Below are 19,377 nucleotides of genomic sequence, written 5' to 3'. Positions count from 1 at the left end.
GTCAATCACACAACAGCTTTGATAAACATGTAATGAAGCTGTCTTACCTGATAACACTGTCCAGGCAGCTAATCTGTTGATAAGAGCATGTGTTCTGATCTTTGCAGGAGATGTCCTCTGTTGTAGTTGCAGTACCATCTCTGGCCAACAGAGGCGGGGCAGAGTGCTTCAAACGTGCTGTTGGACTCTTCTGGGCTGATGCTGAAGATTGATAATGAGACGAGAAGAAATACAGAGGTTGGTTTACTGTAAACAAACAACCTGAGGTCAGAGTGACCAGAGAAATAAGCTGATATAAATCTGAGGATATGAATGTAGACTCACTGTCCGTGCTCTTTCTTTGCTCAGGCTTGGGTGGCAGAGCCGAGGATGACAACGACTGCAGACAAACCTGGGACTCCTGGTTTTTCTGCATGTGGATGTCCTTACAGATCTCCTGAAAAGTCCTCGGGAGCTTTAACTTTCCCATGTCCTCTGCTGTGATTCCCGACATTACGTTGCCGTTGCTCTCACTGGATGAACTCATGCTCACCAGCTGCTCATGGGAACCATTGCTCCCATGGCTCCCATAACCACTGGAGCCCATGTTATGAACAGGCTAAAGAGAGAAAAGATAGTTAATCAATGGGACTGACCAGCTGTAATCAGTATGTTAGTATTTTGTGCGTCTCAGTTGTGTACCTGGAGTACAGTATGTATCAGTATGTGCGTCTCAGTTGTGTACCTGGAGTAGCATCCGGTGGATCTGTTCACTTATTTCCTGGATGTCTGAATCCATCATCTTTCCTCCATGGAATGTGGGTGCTGCAAAAACATCTTCGTTCACAGGACCCCTGGAAAACAAACAAAACTGTCACGTGACCTGTCAAAAACAACAATGTATATCCAAAGATGCTGCTACTGACGTAGAATATAAAAAGAATATTTCAGGCATACTCACATGCGGACCTTGTGCCTGCCAATGACGAAGGAAACTTTGCGACTCCAGGGGTTGACAAAGCTGGACCAACTGGTGTCGATGGTTACGTACTCACCATTGCGTGCACAGAAACGAATTGAGGAGTGGTCAAAGGGCTGACCAGCGAACTGTAAAACTGGGACAGAGAGTGCTGCAGTCAACCTAACTGTTCAGGTTAATGCCACATATGGTCATATTCTAACACACACTTGATAAAATTAACTGGAAAAAGAGTTAATGAAACTAATGTGTACTTTTTCGATGCACAGCTAGCATCAATGGTCGGTCACTTGGATGTAGATTTAGTAAGACAGGCGTCCCAATCAGATCCTGGGGGAGGTAACCTAACAAAGGAACAGCCCTGGGGGAAGAAGGGATTACAACAAAAGGTAAATGAGGTGAAAGGTAAGCAGAAGAAGCAACCCAAAAACTGCAGTGCACTGACCTCTCATCCACATCCTGGAACACACAGTTGGGGGTGTGTGTGGTGGTAAAGATACGTTTGTCAGTTGGGATTCTAGGTGCTGCAATGACAGAACAAATGAAATGGGTGAGGGAGTGAAGGAATCTGCAATCATGACATCAAATAGAAGAAATCCAAGGACGAGGATCTTATTTTAACAGTTGAAATGAAGAAGACGTTGTTGAAAACATTTTCTAACATTGAATGGTAATATGCAAAATTATGAGCTGTCAAAATCCATATAATAATGAGCAAACAACATTCAATGCTGAGGAAGTCACCTTCATATCCAGAATGCACCCGTTCAGCCAACAGGAGGCAGCAGATGTGTTCTTCTGACAGCTCAGAATCCTGTAACTTCATCAGGTAAGGAGTCATACGGAAAGGATAGTACTGCAGATCCCCTTCATGCTGCTTTCCACCACTGAAGTACAGAGAGTATGCACATATTTTTACAACACACAGTTAAATATACTATTTTGTTTTTAGTTCACACATACTGGCAAGACTAAAGATGTTCAACAACTGGTCCGTGGGCCTTACTTGGTTGGCAAAGATCAAGGGAGGCATGTTTATCATGCACTTAGAGACAACGTAAATACTGGCATCTGCCTATATATTTACTATATATTTACTATATATTTATGATATCTGCTATTTCAACAGTTACTTTTTTTAATTCCCATTAAATTTGTGGGTCAAGAAACATTTACATTACTTTATTGTTATTTCAATAAAGAAAAACCAATAACAGACAGGTTAGTTGGTGTGTTGCTGATGTTAAGGCATGCTCCTCGAGGAGTTCTCTGTTACACACTCACGTCTGAATCACCAACCTCCATAAATATAAATATATAAAAATGAAGTCACCCCACAGAAGAAATCAATCTACACTGGTCTCATTTTCTCATCTTTGGTATTTGGGCCGAAATCTCAGACAAATACAATAACTTGAGGGGAAGAGAAGAAAAAGGACGTCGTTAAAGATCCAAAATGAAATGCTGCCGTTACTAACCTGATGCGACAAAAGAAAGACTTCTCTTGCATGCATTCTGTGGGAGATGACTCTGAAAAAGTGACAGTGATGGATATTTACTAAATCTAGATCTAAAAGCATGGAACATTTTCAGTTATTCTGTGAGTCTTGTGGTGAAGAACCTTACCTGCTCCAGTGCACATGCTCCAGGAGGGAAGCCTGTAGGGTGTGGTGAAGCTGTAGAAGACGCTGACATCCTGTGGAGTGAGAAACTCCACAAACTTTGCGTTTCTGAACACTTCAGGCTTACAGTTCAAGATGGACGCCGCCTGCTCTGAGATGTAAACGATCTTCCCCGTGATGAGCGAGACGGCGACGGCAAATATATCCTGAAGGTGAGAAGTAAAACTGATTATTCAGATGTCATGAACAAAGAGTATATCATCACTGAAGGTTATGAAATAAAGCACATTTATACTATAAGCAACAGCATTTTTAAAACCTCAGGTCAGAGTCAAATCAGTTTGAAGATCAAGTACATCAAGAAGAAAAAGTACTTTATTCTTTATCATTTCAAATATTCAGTTGATATAATAACAACCGCCTCAGACTGACACCATCAGAATGTGAGTAAAAATGTCATTACACTATTGGTTGTGTTTTTAATGTCAATAGAAAGTCAATTTGAAAAAAGGAGGCATCACAAAATTCATTGGACAGATTTAACAAAAAAAACAGACATTTTTTGTTCAAGTCCAAAAGCTGGAGATTTTAAAGTTTCCTGATAGAGCAGTAAAAGCTAAAAGGTTGGAACTAAGTGAGAACTTACCGTGTTCTTGAGAGTGTACTCAGACGTGATGCGGTTGATTTCCTCGATTGTGTAGGATGATACTTCAAAACCTGGAGGCTGACTGTCATTGATCATCAGCATCTGGTAATATTCTTCATTTGCTGCAAAAACAAAGAAATAAGAATTAAGTATGTTGTAGAGCTAAAAAAAACAAACAAACAAAAAAACTTAAAATGAATAAAAACCAATTAAATCAATTTACTGTTAGCTTATTTTTGAACTTTGGAAGTTTTTATGTCATCACTGTCACTAGTGATATTCAGTATATTATTACTGATGAGGCGACATGTGATGACGTGTTTGCAAAAGAAGCCAACAGAAGAAGTCCCTTACCTTTAACCTGTTTGACACAGCGCAGCGCATACTTGAGGGTGTTGACGGTGCTGGACTTGCTCTTGCTCCACTTCTCGGATGGCAAGTGCCTCTTTAGCTCCTTCAGGGTCTTGAAAAGCTCCTTCTGATTCTTTGCTTTGGCAGACTGTTCGCTGCTGCAGGGCATAAAAGAAACACAGTCACTGTAGGATGGCGTCTAGCACACAGAGACGGGGCATTCATTTATCAAACATTAGTGAGTGACAAGGGTGTAAAAACATTTCTAAATATTTTGGCGCAGTCCTGAAGTCCTACGAACGAGGTCAAGAGAAAAACAACACTCGAAAAAGTCTTCATTAAAAAATTCCACAACGTCATAATTTTTGATATGTTAAAAACATTCTTCTTTGGTGATTTAAAGGTTGTGTGCCGTGTTTTTAACATTTTTAATGCAATAGTTTTACCAACCTGCAGCCACTGGTCGATGGGTTGTCCTGCTCGGAGCTCACCAGACTGAAGGCATTGGAGCTGCTTGGTGGTGAGGGACTATGGGAGTTTGAGCTGGAGTCAGAAAATAACATGTCACTACTAGAATAATTGAAACTCGTGGATTTCCTCAAACATATACAACCATCATCCTCACCTTTTATTGCTGCCAGAAGACTCCAGAATGGCAGAATCTTTGCCATTCCCGTTGGAGCTGCCCACGGATTCATGGCCGTGGGACTCGTTGCCGTGTGACTCGTTGCTGTGGGATTCTGTTCCACTACCACTTGAGCCACTACCGCCCATCTCTACATCTTCTTGCAAAGCTTGGCGTGGTCGCTTCCTGTCATCGAGGGAGGAGCTTGGAGACGGTGGGCGTTCGTGACTGCTATCACTTCCCTCGGAGGCCAATCCCAACTCTGGCTCCAGATCCACCACATCTTGACCCCCACGACCTTTACTGTAACCGCTGTCCATCTGGCAACGTTGGCTAATGCACCTGCACAAAGATGGACCCTGGAGAGACTTCTCCACGTGAATGTGGATTCTTCCCGGCGTCAGCTGAGGACTGCGCAGACTCGGGTAGATGTAGTGTTTTGAAGCAATGTTGGGCCAAAAGGCAGGAGGTTGCTAGTTATCTGCCACATGGGGACGCCATGACGTACATATTATAAATAAATACAATTCAAAAATGATGTATCTGTAGAGAAAAAATAGAAGAAAAATAAATTATTCTGACATGGTTCAGAGCCACAAAGTGCTCTTCATCATATTCAGGGGCAAAGGGTTATTTTCTTGAGCATTCATGGCATGTTTCTGGGCATCTCGACTTTGTCATCTGACTGACAACAACTCTTTTCATCTACCACACGTCCTACCAAACTGAACAAATGCACAACTTGAAACAGCTCCAGTAATGCTACGTGACAGAAACTATGGCCTGGTTTGCCTGGGGACGTTTGGCAGGATGTGTCAGATTAGGTTACAATATCATTTTGTAACATGATTATGTACAGTGTGGCTTATAACAATGAAAGAATACTGTCTTATGTCTATGAAGATTCTCAGTCATCCAGGTCATGGTCAAGTTTGAAAGTTCTGTTAGGCAACTGGATGTGAATTTTTAAAAGAAGACGTTTCACCTCTCATCCAAGAGGCTTCTTCAGTTCTAACTGGTGGTGGGGAGTAGAGCAGATATATGTCTTATTTTATTTTTGTGCATAAACATATATTGTTACATGTAACAACACGACATGGGAATGTCAACCAGGTGGAATCAAACCCAGAACTTCTGCAAGATTGGCTAGAATTTTACCATGTGCAACTATAGCCTTCTTATATTCAAGTTGCAAATTGAAATGCAATGTTGCTAGGTGGCCAGCAAAAAGAACCGAGACAAACACTGTATATTAAACCCAGACAAACCTATCCTCCCACAAGAAAAAAGGACGCAAGCAAATGATGACAGGTCATCTGATATATAAGTTAATGAGGAAAAATATGCAGATCACTAGAAGGCTGTTTGCATTTATCAAAATACATAACTGTCTTTGCAATATAAAACAACACACAAAGGGGAAATGAAATCTAAATGTACATGTTTTATAGAATAAGTCTACATTGAGGTTTAACAGCTTAATTTGCAATTAATAAATGTTAAATGTTTTTTAACAATATTTTTAAACTAGGTCAACATAGAAGAACTACTGCAATATACAAATCCACGTAACTCTACTGCACAAAGACAAAACAGGTTTTGAGACTAGAACCTATAGAAGATGTTATAATAATTATTGACAACTAACACAATCTTTAACTGTTAAGGCTCCAAACAACACACGTATTGGCTCTTAGTTATGAGTATAACCAATAGATGAGCTTCTACAGGCTTACCACGACCTTTTCCCTCAGCATACCGTACTTAAAATGACTTTTACTGATGGCTACATGCACACATCAGCCAACACACTAACACAGGCCTCAGGCCTTATACAACTGCTGCTAGTCACATGGACAGAACTACAGCACATCATCAACAGCCCTGCTGTAAAAAAATCATTCACTTCCAATTCAGTGTCATCTGAAGAATCTTTAAATGAAACCTGAGACACGTTACATAAGGACTGCAGAGGATGAAGGTCTATCAGGTGATCAATCTAAACAGTAAAGGTGATCAAAACAAAGGTATAAAACAGTTCTAAGGTAGAAGAACATGGTGTGTTATATACATGTATGTACATTTGATATTTCCATATGTTCATATTACATTTGTGTATAAACTATATGACTCAGCTGTAATGAATTACACTTCACTTTCTGCAGGTTAACTGACAAGTCACGATACAATAACAGTAACTTTATTTTTTACTTTAACACAAAGTATTGTTTGTTGTTGACGTTTTAGGATTCAAGAATTTGGTCTTTCTGGTATTCATTGAAGTGTTTGTGACCTTAATAGGACCATAATGGTTTACATCACTTCATTTCTTCACTGTAGTACTGGATCATTGTAATTACACAACGATGTTGACAACACTGAATGAATGTGACCATCATGTCGACCTGACGTCTACAGGTACACTACAGCACACCTGTATGAGTGTACTCAGGGTAGGCCTTTCTGCTACAGCAGATTAAAGCCATAATGTTCTTTATAGAACAAATGTAAAACATGTTTTTATATCACGTTAATGTCTACAGTACATCGAAATAGACATGCTCTTTGCGTCACATCAATTACTTCACCTAATAAACACATTTATGGCAATGACATAAACATCCCTTCCCCCAACTAGCGCCCATTGACCTGCTATTTAAAATCAACACACACGTTGACCTGCAATCCTCAGCACGGTACACTGACACAGTTATGTAAAAGTGACCGTATTACTGAGAACACGCAATAAAAGACATGTGTGCTGCCCGACGAGTAGGTACTCGGCTGTGGACACACTTTCCCTTATTTTGAGCAGTGTAAAAAAGGGAGTAAATAGGAATCTTTGTTGTATAAGTACAATAAGTAGAGCGTCAGGATTCTTACGCATGCGCACTTCGCATACAGTTATGCAACTTATTTTTTTTTTAAAAACGACATTCTTATGGTATAACGAGGCAGGAAAAAAGAAAAGGACCAACCTGTTCTATCCAGAAGACTGCATTCTGTTTTTCCTCAGTGTCAATAGAATAAAAAGCAGCCGTGAGGAAAAACGACACACTCAAAGCATCAGCGTACCTCAGTGGAATACGGGTTGACACACTACCCGTTCGCTCTATGCCGGCTTTCACAGGCTCTGGTAGCTCAGCCAATCAGCGAGCTCGTCATGCGACATGAATTTAGACTCCACCTCTGACGTCCATTCATTGGCTAGAATCTCTGGTTTCCATAGAAATCGTGACGGAATTACCATCGCTATAGCTTATTGGTCCAGAGCCCTGTCCGTCGTTTTATATAAACAACGTTTCGGCTGCACGTGGAACACCATGTTATCTAAACGGGAAGGTGGAAGTGAAGAAGAAGGAAGAAATTATATAAAGTATAGAAAAATAACAAACTTTCACTGGAGAGAAACGGTCAGACACGATAAACATTACGATAAAAATGGCTCTTCGTGAAGGTCAAATATTACTGTTTCACTAATACATTATTCCGCTAGTTTAACCAATGTGTTATTACTATACGAAACAAATATCTTTATATCCACTTCCTTGTCTCCTGTCTTCACCAGTAATGGGAGGGGTCCTGGTGAGTCACCCTTTCTATTCGTCCCTCATAGCCTTTTACACATATGCATTTTAATGCTTCTCTTTATTGTGACAATGACAATACTGTATAACTGTAGTGGACTCAGGGGCTGATGACAGCTTCATCGATGCAACACCAGTTCCTCAAGCTGGGCTTTATGAAAGGCATCACCTGGAGCCCTCTTATTGGCTTTAGGCTTATGCTGCCTATTAGAAAATAAACTTTTAGTCAACGCTGAGAAATCCAACTTTCATGTATCATCAGTCAGTTTCTGGACTGAGGTCCAGCTGAGATCCAAGCTGTGGCAAACTGGCTAACACCAACCTCTCTTAAACAGGATTTGTGAGGGGGCTTGATCATAACCCGTTTGGAAGGATTAAATATATGAAAGCACAGAGGTTTTAATTAGGGAAAATATTTCTTGAACACTAACTTACACAGTCTTTACACTGAAATGATATGCTTGTTTGTCTGCTCTACATAACTGTAATACAATACTTTACCAGACACATGAAGCCCATGACTCCCACTGAGCTATTAATAAGGCTTTCTTCAAAGGGGATCCATAAATATTATTGATTCTTCCTTGAGGATATTGTATTACTCCATATCGATCACTCCCATCTCACGTCCCAGTGGACAGTGGGAGTCCAAAAGCAAGCCACTGGTTGTGAAACTGTCAAAGACAATGTGAATGTCCTCCACGATGAAATGGAATTCATCATGAATACAGCAATACATTATTCAAAAAGCGTCTCTGTGTTTAATGAACCCTCAGACAAAGTGAGCTGAACTGTTCTATTATCCATCCATGTGTGCCTAAGTCCTGACCACAGCAGGCGAACAGACTCTGTTGGTCCATGTTAGTTTTAAGAGTTGTTTTAATTCACCAGCAGAGGGCACTGTTTCCCCGCTGCATTAGATAGTAAACAAAAACTATTTTTCTGACTTCCCTGTGGTTTATAGTGAATCAGTTTCTGTATAAAACAGAGCTTTGAAAACAAAACAACAAAACTAGGTTAATTTTAAGATACTCCACCCGTTCTTCTTCTCCTGTACAACAGTTGGTTTATAATCAGCTCTAGTGCTGCAGTGTGGGAGTACATGGAGTATGTGTGTAACAGCTTGGAGTGGTTCCCCCCCTGTTTTGTGTTTTACCTCCTACTTTTCCCTGCTGTTTCCTTTTCCTTCTACATGTTTCTTTCTTTTGTTTACTTGTCTTATCTCTTATTGCTGATTAAGGCCAAGAGTTCACATGAGTGAAAGCATTTTTATTATTCAGAAAAAAGAAAAAAAGAGAAAAGTGAACTGTATTATAACATTTTAATTTATGGGGTTATTTTCAGGTTACGTAAAATGCAAAACATAAGTGCCATTAAATGTAAAAACCATAATTAGCAAAGTTGCAGATGTGGTTGGCCTGACAGAGAGGAAGGAAGGTTGACCTATTGTGCTTTCAGAAAACCACACGGAGAGGAAGCCAGGGCTGGAGCTCAGAACGTGGTTCTGAACGTTTCCAACACTGTAAATAGAATGAGGAATGGGTTTGGAATTATTTAGAAAGAAAACATTTCATGATTTAATGATGACCAACATTTTGATGAGGTGGCAGAAGGTCATCGCAGAGGGGAGATACAGTAGTAGAGTCTGGTGGAAATCTTGGTGGAGGTAATAAGAACATAAAGAATTGCTGTGTAGGTAGAGGATTAAAAGAGGAGCGCAGAACAACGCAGATGTTAGCTTCCAAGTATTCCGAGGTTTAATATGGGAAAGGCTAGTGCAACATTAGCAGAGGCAGAGAATGGGTGTGAAGGTGGGATGGCTGTTTCGCTGCAGTCATCAGAGTTCTCGGCTTACATTGGAATTCCATTCCTACGGAATGACGTAACTCGAGTTTTGTTATAGGTCAGAACTCACATACTGTAACTATGTCACTCACAAAACATCAAATGCAGTTCAGAATCTGAGACATTTTAAGAATGCTGTTGAATTGAACAGAAACCAAGTTGAAACACAGTTTAGGCTCAGGCATTGGACATTTATTATCATAATAAGATAAGGTTTATATACTCCAATATTGCACCAAAATAAAACATTGTATGTTCAGGACCCCGCATGAGGTAAAGTTGATACACATTCTAAAAACGCAATAAAAACAAACTCTTATTTTGGTAATTCACTTGAACCTTTATGAAACGACTGCCACTGCATAAAAAACACACAAGAAGTCGTGCAGTGAGCTGGACCTCAGGGTGTGGTCATCCAAGTGCAGGTGTCAGTTGTTGAAGACTACTCCACATCTGACATGATGTAAAGAATAATCAGATTGTTACCAATTAAAAGGGACATAAATAGCTACAACGTGATGGACATGGATACTGTCATTAATGTGGGAACACCAAAGGCTTTTCAGCAATGTACAGGAGCAATATTTAAGGCAATGTCTTACATTACAAAAATGAACTCAGTAGTCGATTAAGACATCTACACAGTGGTCAACACCTGTTAGTCAGCTCAAGCCATTTGTATGGCAAAAATGGACAAAAAGTACACTTTAAAAAGATTCAAGATTTTGACAAACAGTTCACGAATAATTGAAAATGAAATTAAGGGTAAAACCGCAACGCAGCTCAATGCAGTACAAATTTCTTGAGCACATTTCAGGTATCGCTTCTCCGGTTAATGAACAGCATTAACTCATCTAGTGTAAAATCTCATCTTTATTATTTTTGTGCTTATGTGTGACCCATTCCAAAGAAGCGGGAACCCCTCAGCAGATACGTATACACATTTATATCTTCTCCATACGAGTCATCTATGTGGAATACGTAGATTTCATAAAAACCATGTGCACAGTGTGATTCCAGGTCTGTCCTTATTTGTCATTTAAAAAAAAAAAAGTCACCTTTTGCCTCCTTCTCTCCAGACACAACGCTTTAAACTTGTTCGTCCGTTTTTCCCTCATCACTGCAGATATCTGTCAATCTGTCCAATAGTTTGAACATTGTTGGATACGGTACACGTTCATGGTGTCGATGGACCAGAAGTGATGCAACCACACAAGGTCTGCTGTTTCTAAACTATGTGTAACATAAAACTGGAAGTCTTTCATCTATGAATTTGGAAAGTGTAAGTGAAATTGTAGTTTATAGCTTACAGTGTGACATCCTTTCTTGGAGAACGACCAGCCGTTCACACCTGTCAGCTTAGAAAAGGAGACCAAGTTGATTTCATTTCTATTTTGGTCCTGATGTGTTCAACACAATATCTATTTCTCAGTGAAAATATCGATCAAACACTTCAACAGGATGACACACTTCTGGCTTTCATTCTAGTGACACCTGAGGGTGTATTATTTTGGGGATGACGACATGTTGTTGGTAATGACCCAACACTTCAATTCAATGAAGGTTTGTTTGTCTTGAAAAAGAAATATTGCTTACCGATTTATATTGTTGTTTGACAAATATTTCTAAAAGAAAGATCCCACATTTGTAAACCGTTTGGTCCAGTGGAGAGTAGTCTGGCATGAGGAAGGCTAATGGTACATTCAATAAGGGCAAATGAAACACAACAATTACAATCTTCTTACAGCAGTAAGGCACACTTTGAGGCAGCGAGACATCCATGTTACACGTTGTCTGGGTTAACGTTCCATTCTACTTTTATAACATAGAGTATTTGTTGTTACTTGCATTGTTCCCTGCACTTGCACCCATCTGTTAATAGCGCTGCAGCAGCAACAGTTCAGGTTATCAAACAAACCATGTGCCAGTGCAGATAGAGTTTAATGTCGGCACCACTCGTACGTGATGTGTACTTTATTAGCTCCTGCAGAGACGCCGTGGCTGCTCTGCATTACTTTACTTTACTTTAGCCCTGCTCTAGTCACGCATAAGCCTGTGCAAAATTTGCAATGACATTACTCACCATGGTTTCACAAAAATGTCACGAGACCATCAGTGTTGGACTTCTCCAGTGGCGCTGCTTGCCAGTGTGGTGCAAAGTAAATGGTAAAGGTACTCATAGAGTAAGTCAGGCTCCACGGTCACTGGGTTGATTGCTCATGAGTGGGATGTGCTGCCAGGTTCCCTTCTTTGAATAGAGGTGGCAGCAGCCCATGCTCACCTTTCATCTCCCGCTTCACGGACTGCGTCTCTGTATCCCATGGATTTCTGTACTTGGGCCAGACCAGAAGTTCAGTGTTTTACGACCGGTTGTCTTTGGCTACATTGTGGGCCATCCAGTTAACTTTGGTAGTCCAGCTCTCTCTCAGGGCCTCGTCAAACTTCTGCCGAAACTGCTTCAAGGCCTCATCATCTGTTTTACCAAGAGCTAAGGAATCCTGGCAGGAGAAGAGGGAGAAGAGGGAGTAGAAGAATTACTTAAGAAACATGGATGTCTTCCCATCTGATTGTCAGCTTTGTATAAAGTCAGGGTTTCTATGTGTCTCACACCTTCAGGTACTGGATGTCCTTGACTGAGGTGAGTTCAGGCAGCCCAGCTGTCAACATGAGGGCAAAAAGAGTGATGAAGAGATTCCCATGATTTCTCAGGATTAAATAGGCCTCCTCACAATACCGACGAAAGCTATGAGAAACACACACAAAAAAAACAAACCGATTATTTTTGACATATATACCACACAGTGTCAACCTGACTAGAATATATATAATTTAACAGATATATTTCAGGATAGTGTGTATTTGCTCTAAAGAACAGGGTCATTTCTCATAATTGATGCTATTGCTGTGGAAATTGTAAGTAATGAAATTCACAGAAATTAACTCTAAAATAGATGTTCTTATTGAGCAAAGTGCCCGGCACATTGAGTGGAAATTTAATGAAGTAGGAAACAGAGCCATCGACCCATTTTGTCCTTTCATTCAATTATCCAGTTGTAACACAGTTTAAAATGCACCATGAGAAAAGGGTGAAAAGGGTGAGAAAAAAAGCAGGACCAATCATAACAGCAACATTGTGACAAGTAAATGTCTGGAGCAGTGGCAGTGACGGTCTGAAGAACAAGCTTTTATGACCAGTTACTGAATATTGATTAAATATGAATTCTGATCTCCATTCCTTGCACAATGGTTTGTAGCAAAACTACACCTTAATCTCCAGAAAACTATTTTTTCCCATCCTGTCAAACTTGTTACTTAATACCACGTACTATAGAGATCAAGTTATAGTCATTTTTAATATATTTTGTCAATTTGAAAAAATAATCGTGTTTAATATATTGCTCCCAAAATGCTTCAATATATATATATATATATATTACTTAGCACTTTCATTGTAAATGTGATGTGAATTAAAAAACATATATTTATAATTATTTAATGACATTTAAGAGAGAGAAGTTAAATTCCCCTTACTGTCAACCACTGCTGGTGTGGGTATTTAGAAAACTAAGCAAACAAACAAGAAGGCAGTTTGTTTTTCCACCTTTCGATGCAGAGAAGCATGGAGTGAGATCTGCTAAAGAAACAAAACACTCCCTCAAAGCTAACAGAGCCTCAGATCAGGACTCTGCTGGATCTGCATCTAAAGGAGGTAGACCAGAAATCTGCAACTCCATCACACTCCTCCTCTGTCCCCTTAAAAAACAAACAAGGTCGGCCTTCGATTCCTGTGACAACACAGTCATCGTGTGACCAACAACCTGAGGCTGCCCACCCGTAGCAGGACAATGACCCCACCAGAGGATGGACATCAGCACTGACTATTAGAACCTTCAAGACAGGGGAGATTGGAGTTTCCTCCCTTATAAAAAAGTAAATCAGTGATTCTTTTTCATGAGTCTTAAGAATGAAAAAATGAAAAAAAAAAAAAAAAAAAATAAACCAAACAACCCGAATTTTCTTTGTTCCCCTGTTTTCCCCTCCTGAATACGGGACATCAGCACTGACTATTAGAACCTTCAAGACAGGGGAGATTGGAGTTTCCTCCCTTATAAAAAAGTAAATCAGTGATTCTTTTTCATGAATCTTAAGAATGAAAAAATGAAAAAAAAAAAAAAAATTAAACCAACCAGCCGAACTTCTCTGTGTTCCCTGTCTTGCCCTGCTGAATGACGTGAATGAAGTCGTGTGTAAGTATGAAAGGTACACGCTCCCTCTTGATGCCAAACTTAGACTTGAAGTTGCCCAGGATGTGACCGAAGTCAATGTGAAAGAGCTGAGGCAGAAGTCAAAGAGGGAGAACGTTAGCAAACATACTGTGAAGACATACCAGACATATAGAACCTGCCACATTGGTAGACAATGTAAATCAGTCCAACCTGTCCAGTGCTGCGGACCATGATGTTGTCACTGTGGCGGTCTCCGATGCCCAGCACGTAGGTGGCCACACAGTAGCCTGCACAGGACAGAGTGAACTCCTCGATGGCACGCTCAAGAGCATCACTGTCAGGACATAACACACAGGTAGAAAATATGGAGGCAGACTTTCAGTGGAATGTGGAATGTCAGATGGCGTTCCCAGGCAGTAGAAAAGGAAGAATGTTGGATGTTGTAATAGAGGACACGGAGCTTTATCTGTGTTATTATGAAATATCATGAATGCCATTTTATCCTCACTGACTCGCTGTTAGTCTCAGCACATTTCTGTGTCGTTTGAGCACGTAGACCCAGCTCAGACATAGAGCTAGTAGCTAGCCATGTTTAGATGTGTTCATTATCCATGTAAGAGAGACTGATGTTCAAACTATAGTGAACACTCTCTCCAATACGTGGGAGAAAGAAACATTTCAGGTTTGCTCATCTCTTCCTGTCTCTTTTTCTCACATGTTGCTTAACAACAATTTCCCAGAGAACCAGCACATTTCCTTCTGCTTTAGTACAGTGTTGCGACAGAAAATACTTTTTCTATCACTCAGAAGAAAAGAACTGAGCATGAGGTTTGATGCTGTTACAGATACTAACTTGCACATCAAAGTAACATGAACGCTGTATTTATGATGCAATCTAGGGACTCCAAATGAAACTTGATGAGGCTGTTAGTACAACATATGTAACAGAGTGAAAGAGTGGGTGGTTGAATGTGAATGTGAATGTTTGCCTGTCCAATAATGAAGCCCACTGTCCAGGTTCAGTATATGACTAGCTGAGATGACTTCTTAGTTACCCAGAGTTCCTCTCTTTCAGCCAGTTTAGCAAAGCGTCCTTGTTGAAGGCAGCAGCTGCCGCCATGTTACTGCTTGTCAACTGGATGTTGGCAATGGTGTCCGCCGATGAAACGACCTCAATCAGCCCTGCTTTGTCGCCAGTTGCAAGACAACCGTATGGCACGATTCTGCATATGAACAGAGAGTGGTACAAACAGTTATTTCACAACAAACAGTGGCTATATATTAAAATGCATTCACACAACTACTACATGAGATCTTGAATGATAAAGATGCTGTGGAGCAGAATGCATTCTGAGAAGTGATGTTGATAGGATCTGGTTTTGTTCATTTATTCATAACAAAAGAGTGAGTGTAGAAAACATCTGACGTCTCTGCTTGACAGTTAATGTGATGATGATCACTCGTTAATGGTATGAAAACATCCATCTCTGTGAAATGTTCCAAGCTGATCCTGAGCTGTAGAATGAGTATGGAAGGTCTGGTGCAGTTGTTCTATGTGAACTGCAAACGCCAGCGAATGTTTGAACCTTACTCTGCAGATAGTTCACGTCTAAAACAGAACTCACCTGAAGTCCAACTTAGACTCCTTCCACAGCAGATCCATCAACCTCAGAATCTGTAGCGTTAACATGTCTTGTCTCAGGTCTAAGCACAAAAGAAACATTTTTATAATAGAATATTTACTATGATATCACAATATTTTTAAAAGATATGATAACTTATAATCTTGAGTAAACCCTGTCAAAGCAAACATTTGGATAAATAATGATAATTGTAATATTAATAACTAAGATTTATATAGCGCCTTTCAAAAAAAAACCCAAGGTTGCTTCAAAAAGGCTAGAAGGGAAACCACAAAAAGTAAAAGGCAGTAGGTTAGAGGATGACTGTACGAAGGTGTTTATCTTGTAGGGACACATCGATTGTGAAATTCTGGGTTGATGTTTTTTGTGTCACAGAAACTGAATGAGCACAAATTCATGACACAAAAACGACCTTTAACGTCAATTTTTAGGAATGCTAACGGAGGAAATATGGACGTCGAAAGACGATGGAAATGCCTGTGCAAATCAGATATTTTAGGAAAGGGGAGGAACAACACAACACAGTAAAATATAAAAGTGGAAGTGCACACCCTCGGATTATATCTCGTGCAGGAAATGCAATCTGATCAAGGGAGTACAATATGAAGAGTGAAGCAAAGCAGCACACAGTGTTTAGTATAAGTCTGGTAAATGAAAGACAGTGATAAGATTGAGGACACTAAGAAATGATGAGTGGTGAAGGGAGTTTAGAGGATTAAGAAAGTTGCTAAGATGGCGGGGAAGTTGACAGGAAACCTTCTGACGTGACTGATCTTTAGTGAAAAGAGGACAAACTAGAGTGATGGTTGACCACAGGAGAGCATTCAAAGAGAGAAGATGTGCACTCGCAGCAGACGTTTCTAACAAAATGATTCTCTCAATGCTTTTTCACCATCTTTATTTTCCTTACCATCACCGTTCTTGAAGATGATTCCCAAAGTGTCTCCCATCAACAGCTTGTTGTTGTAAACAATCCACAGGGGCTTCATCTTAGAGTCCATGTACCGACACTTCTCTACACTGTCGGGAAAACAGAAGCGTGACAAAAACAATTAGGTTTAAAAGACGAGTAATTATTGGTTCTCTCTATCATTTATATCATTTAAACGCCAGAGTGATTTTACTTGATGCCAGACAGCATGACGCTGGGGTTAAGAGGAGAGCACAGGTCAGACAGCGTCTCTGAATAACCACTTTGTTTCAGGCAGGCCATCATGGCTTCTTTTGTCAACATGGCTTCCTTGGTCTTACTCCGGGCATTTTTGGTGTTGCCGTGCTTTATTAGCTCATTGACAGACTTTAGTTTACTCAGAGCATCCACCTATAAGACAAAATATGATTTGTGTTAAAAAACTGATAGAGACAAATCACAAAATAAATACCTGTAATAAATGTACGTGCATTTCACAGGTACTTTTTCTGATTTGTCTTGTTGTCTTCTATCAGAGGAGTTACTACAGTAAAATAAGTTCCTTAAATTTAAGACCAGATCAAAGATTAGAAAAACCATAACTTGCAGCTCACACTTTACTGAAATGAACACATTACCTTTTATTTTAGCAGAGGAACGATAGGTTCATCTGCATTAAATATACCAATTGCAACCACTAAATTGTGAACAAATTGTTGACATTGAAACAGTGCAACAGCAACATTCCCTAAAAGGATTATGTTGACATTGAAACAGTGCAACAGCAAGGTGCTGGTTTAAGACCGTTCACATCAGAAGGCGGGATGATGTGTCAAATCTAAAGGTCAAAGAGCAGGAGGGTGACCTCACGGCGCTTGTGGTAGGAAAAAAACCTCATCATAAATCTCGCTCTACAAACCATAACTAAAGTGTGAGGCCACAGATGAGACTCCCCGTCTGGCTTAAAGAAGGTAACAGTCCAACTACTGATTGTGACATTAACTCTACAAACTGTGTACAATCAGAAATGAAAAAAAAACAAAAAAAAACTTGCTGTCACGTACCTGTTTCTTTAGAACTTCAATATGAGGAACGCTGCCCCTGCAGTAGGCCTCGAGGATTAGTGCAAACTGGACCGAAACCGCTGGCATGTGGATCTCTGACCTGTGATGGTCAGTGCAAAACAACGTACACCTCAGGATGAAACACTGCCACTGTTGGCTACATTTCATTTCAAATGAATTAGTTACCAGACGAGAGAACTGGTACTCACCGTAAGTGCCAGAAGAGAAAGTGTCCAATTTTGCGGTTTCCGTGGGCACGCCGCAGCAGGAAATGGGTGAGGGCACAATCATAATATGGTTCATACCGCAACACCTGCACTAACTGTAGCAGGTACTGGGACAGCTCATCATCACTGTGGAGAGAAAGAGAGGGGGAGTGTGTGTGTGTGTGGGGGAGAATAAATGTTTATATTTCAGACTAAAAAGTTTGAACCATGTAAACTGTGTGTTTGTGACATGTTTACCTCATATCATGCAAACAGCCCACAGCATATTCTCTAACATACTGGTCTGGGTAGTTAAAGTCCAGGAGCTCCAGAGCATCTCTGGGACTCAGTTTGGGCCAAATCTGTAGAAGGGCTTGGAGCTGAAATAAAGATATATTTTCTTTAATTAGTTGATTAACACACAGTCAACTACTTTATACATTTTACTGCAATTTGTGTCCTCTATTGGTAACAGCATTTCTTTAACCTTTATTTTATGTCAAATGTCTGTCTTCAATCAGACCTAATCATGTGTCAAACATTAAGAGGATATGGTTTCATTTTGACTAGAAGACATTTAAAAGGAACAAGCAAAAGTACAAAGACAAGATACAAATGAGTAATAGATGAACCAATATCTGACTGCTCAGCTTTTAACATTCACATCAACAGTACTTTGGTGAAACCTAGCACTAACATGTGCATCTTTGGACACGCTCAAGGTCCCTTCAAATTCCTTATCACACACTTTGACCACAAAAAACATGTAGGCTTGTTGTCTTACAGCCCATTAGAGGTGATTACTGCTGATTTCCCTAAATATTTAGCTTCCAACAGGAAGCTGCTGTTGATATGCAACATGCACTTACAATGACTGTTTAATATTTCATAGAGGCCCTTGCAATAACGACAGAGTGATATATGACCAAGTCAATTAGTGGGAGTAATGATGGGAGTATTAAGTGTAGTGATTCCTGGTGACGGCAATTGTCCGGTCTTACACCATGAGCAGTCTGTAGCAGGTCTACATGGTTAATCGTGGGGGAGTCACAACGAAGTCATTGGGAGGAACAAAACCTATTCCAACACTAAAATCATCCATCATCGAGCCAAACACGAGTGATTCATGCACAAGAACTTCGTGCCTTACCACACATTCTGGTGTACAGGAGGAAGGGAGTGGCAGCAAAAAGCGACCTCAGTTTGACCTCAGTCTATAACTGCTACTTTCTTTTTCTTTTTTTTTTTAATGTGATGCAATGCATTTGTGTAATATATATTATTTTTTAATTTTTATATTTTATATGTATAAATTCAATTCATTTTATTTATGTGTTTGTTTTTGAGAGGTTTAGGAAGTTTTATTTTATTATAATGTGCATATGATTTTTTCTCATAACTAAGCAGGCATATTTTTTGTCCAAACAACAACAAAAAAACAACTGACTATAAAATAAGTAAAGAGTAGCACCGTGCCCCTGCCTCTCTCCCTGTTCTGTGATACAGATCTATTTCTCAAGCTTTTATTTGTCAGACAGTTCAGCGCACAGGGACCCATTTCCATTTATTACCCAATTCTAAGCACCAAGCATTTTAGTTTGAAAATTGTTGAACTGAAAAAAAGAAACCTGTGAATGACTGCAGTTTGTTTCTAATTATTTGTTGTGAGAATAATATTTTGGTGCAACTCTATT

At 39.9% G+C, this 19,377-nt stretch overlaps 2 protein-coding genes across 4 annotated transcripts in view; both read right to left on the bottom strand.

Moving 5' to 3' along the window:
• The window catches only part of LOC103378226 (period circadian regulator 2), a 13,807-nt gene extending 6,460 nt beyond the window's left edge, over positions 1 to 7,347 (bottom strand). Inside the window, exons 1-14 of the mRNA XM_008309358.3 lie at positions 7,181 to 7,347; positions 4,203 to 4,745; positions 4,028 to 4,120; positions 3,581 to 3,735; positions 3,227 to 3,348; positions 2,585 to 2,786; positions 2,437 to 2,488; positions 1,703 to 1,845; positions 1,404 to 1,482; positions 1,213 to 1,319; positions 941 to 1,094; positions 725 to 833; positions 325 to 598; positions 48 to 201 (exon numbers count right to left, since the gene is read on the bottom strand). Coding sequence (XP_008307580.1) covers positions 48 to 201; positions 325 to 598; positions 725 to 833; positions 941 to 1,094; positions 1,213 to 1,319; positions 1,404 to 1,482; positions 1,703 to 1,845; positions 2,437 to 2,488; positions 2,585 to 2,786; positions 3,227 to 3,348; positions 3,581 to 3,735; positions 4,028 to 4,120; positions 4,203 to 4,522 — 1,964 coding nt within the window. The 5' untranslated portion in view covers positions 4,523 to 4,745; positions 7,181 to 7,347. The remainder of the gene's footprint in view (positions 1 to 47; positions 202 to 324; positions 599 to 724; positions 834 to 940; positions 1,095 to 1,212; positions 1,320 to 1,403; positions 1,483 to 1,702; positions 1,846 to 2,436; positions 2,489 to 2,584; positions 2,787 to 3,226; positions 3,349 to 3,580; positions 3,736 to 4,027; positions 4,121 to 4,202; positions 4,746 to 7,180) is intronic.
• A 2,457-nt stretch (positions 7,348 to 9,804) lies between these two features.
• The window catches only part of pik3cb (phosphatidylinositol-4,5-bisphosphate 3-kinase, catalytic subunit beta), a 30,640-nt gene continuing 21,067 nt past the window's right edge, over positions 9,805 to 19,377 (bottom strand). For 2 of the 3 annotated variants that reach the window (XM_017032192.2, XM_025054900.1), the window contains 11 exons: positions 17,942 to 18,063; positions 17,687 to 17,830; positions 17,478 to 17,577; positions 16,628 to 16,824; positions 16,414 to 16,523; positions 15,486 to 15,564; positions 14,916 to 15,083; positions 14,071 to 14,194; positions 13,822 to 13,967; positions 12,245 to 12,377; positions 11,995 to 12,132 (listed from right to left, as the gene is read on the bottom strand). In XM_017032192.2, the coding sequence (XP_016887681.1) occupies positions 11,995 to 12,132; positions 12,245 to 12,377; positions 13,822 to 13,967; positions 14,071 to 14,194; positions 14,916 to 15,083; positions 15,486 to 15,564; positions 16,414 to 16,523; positions 16,628 to 16,824; positions 17,478 to 17,577; positions 17,687 to 17,830; positions 17,942 to 18,063 (1,461 nt within the window). Of the gene's footprint in view, positions 12,133 to 12,244; positions 12,378 to 13,821; positions 13,968 to 14,070; positions 14,195 to 14,915; positions 15,084 to 15,485; positions 15,565 to 16,413; positions 16,524 to 16,627; positions 16,825 to 17,477; positions 17,578 to 17,686; positions 17,831 to 17,941; positions 18,064 to 19,377 lie in introns of all 3 variants that reach the window. The other variant, XM_008309360.3, reaches the window with a different exon arrangement.

Source organism: Cynoglossus semilaevis, chromosome 4 (genome assembly GCF_000523025.1).
Source record: "Cynoglossus semilaevis isolate Cse_v1.0 chromosome 4, Cse_v1.0, whole genome shotgun sequence".
Lineage (NCBI taxonomy): Eukaryota > Metazoa > Chordata > Actinopteri > Pleuronectiformes > Cynoglossidae > Cynoglossus > Cynoglossus semilaevis.
Note: the sequence above shows the minus strand (reverse complement) of the source record. Positions and strands in the feature narration are given on the sequence as shown.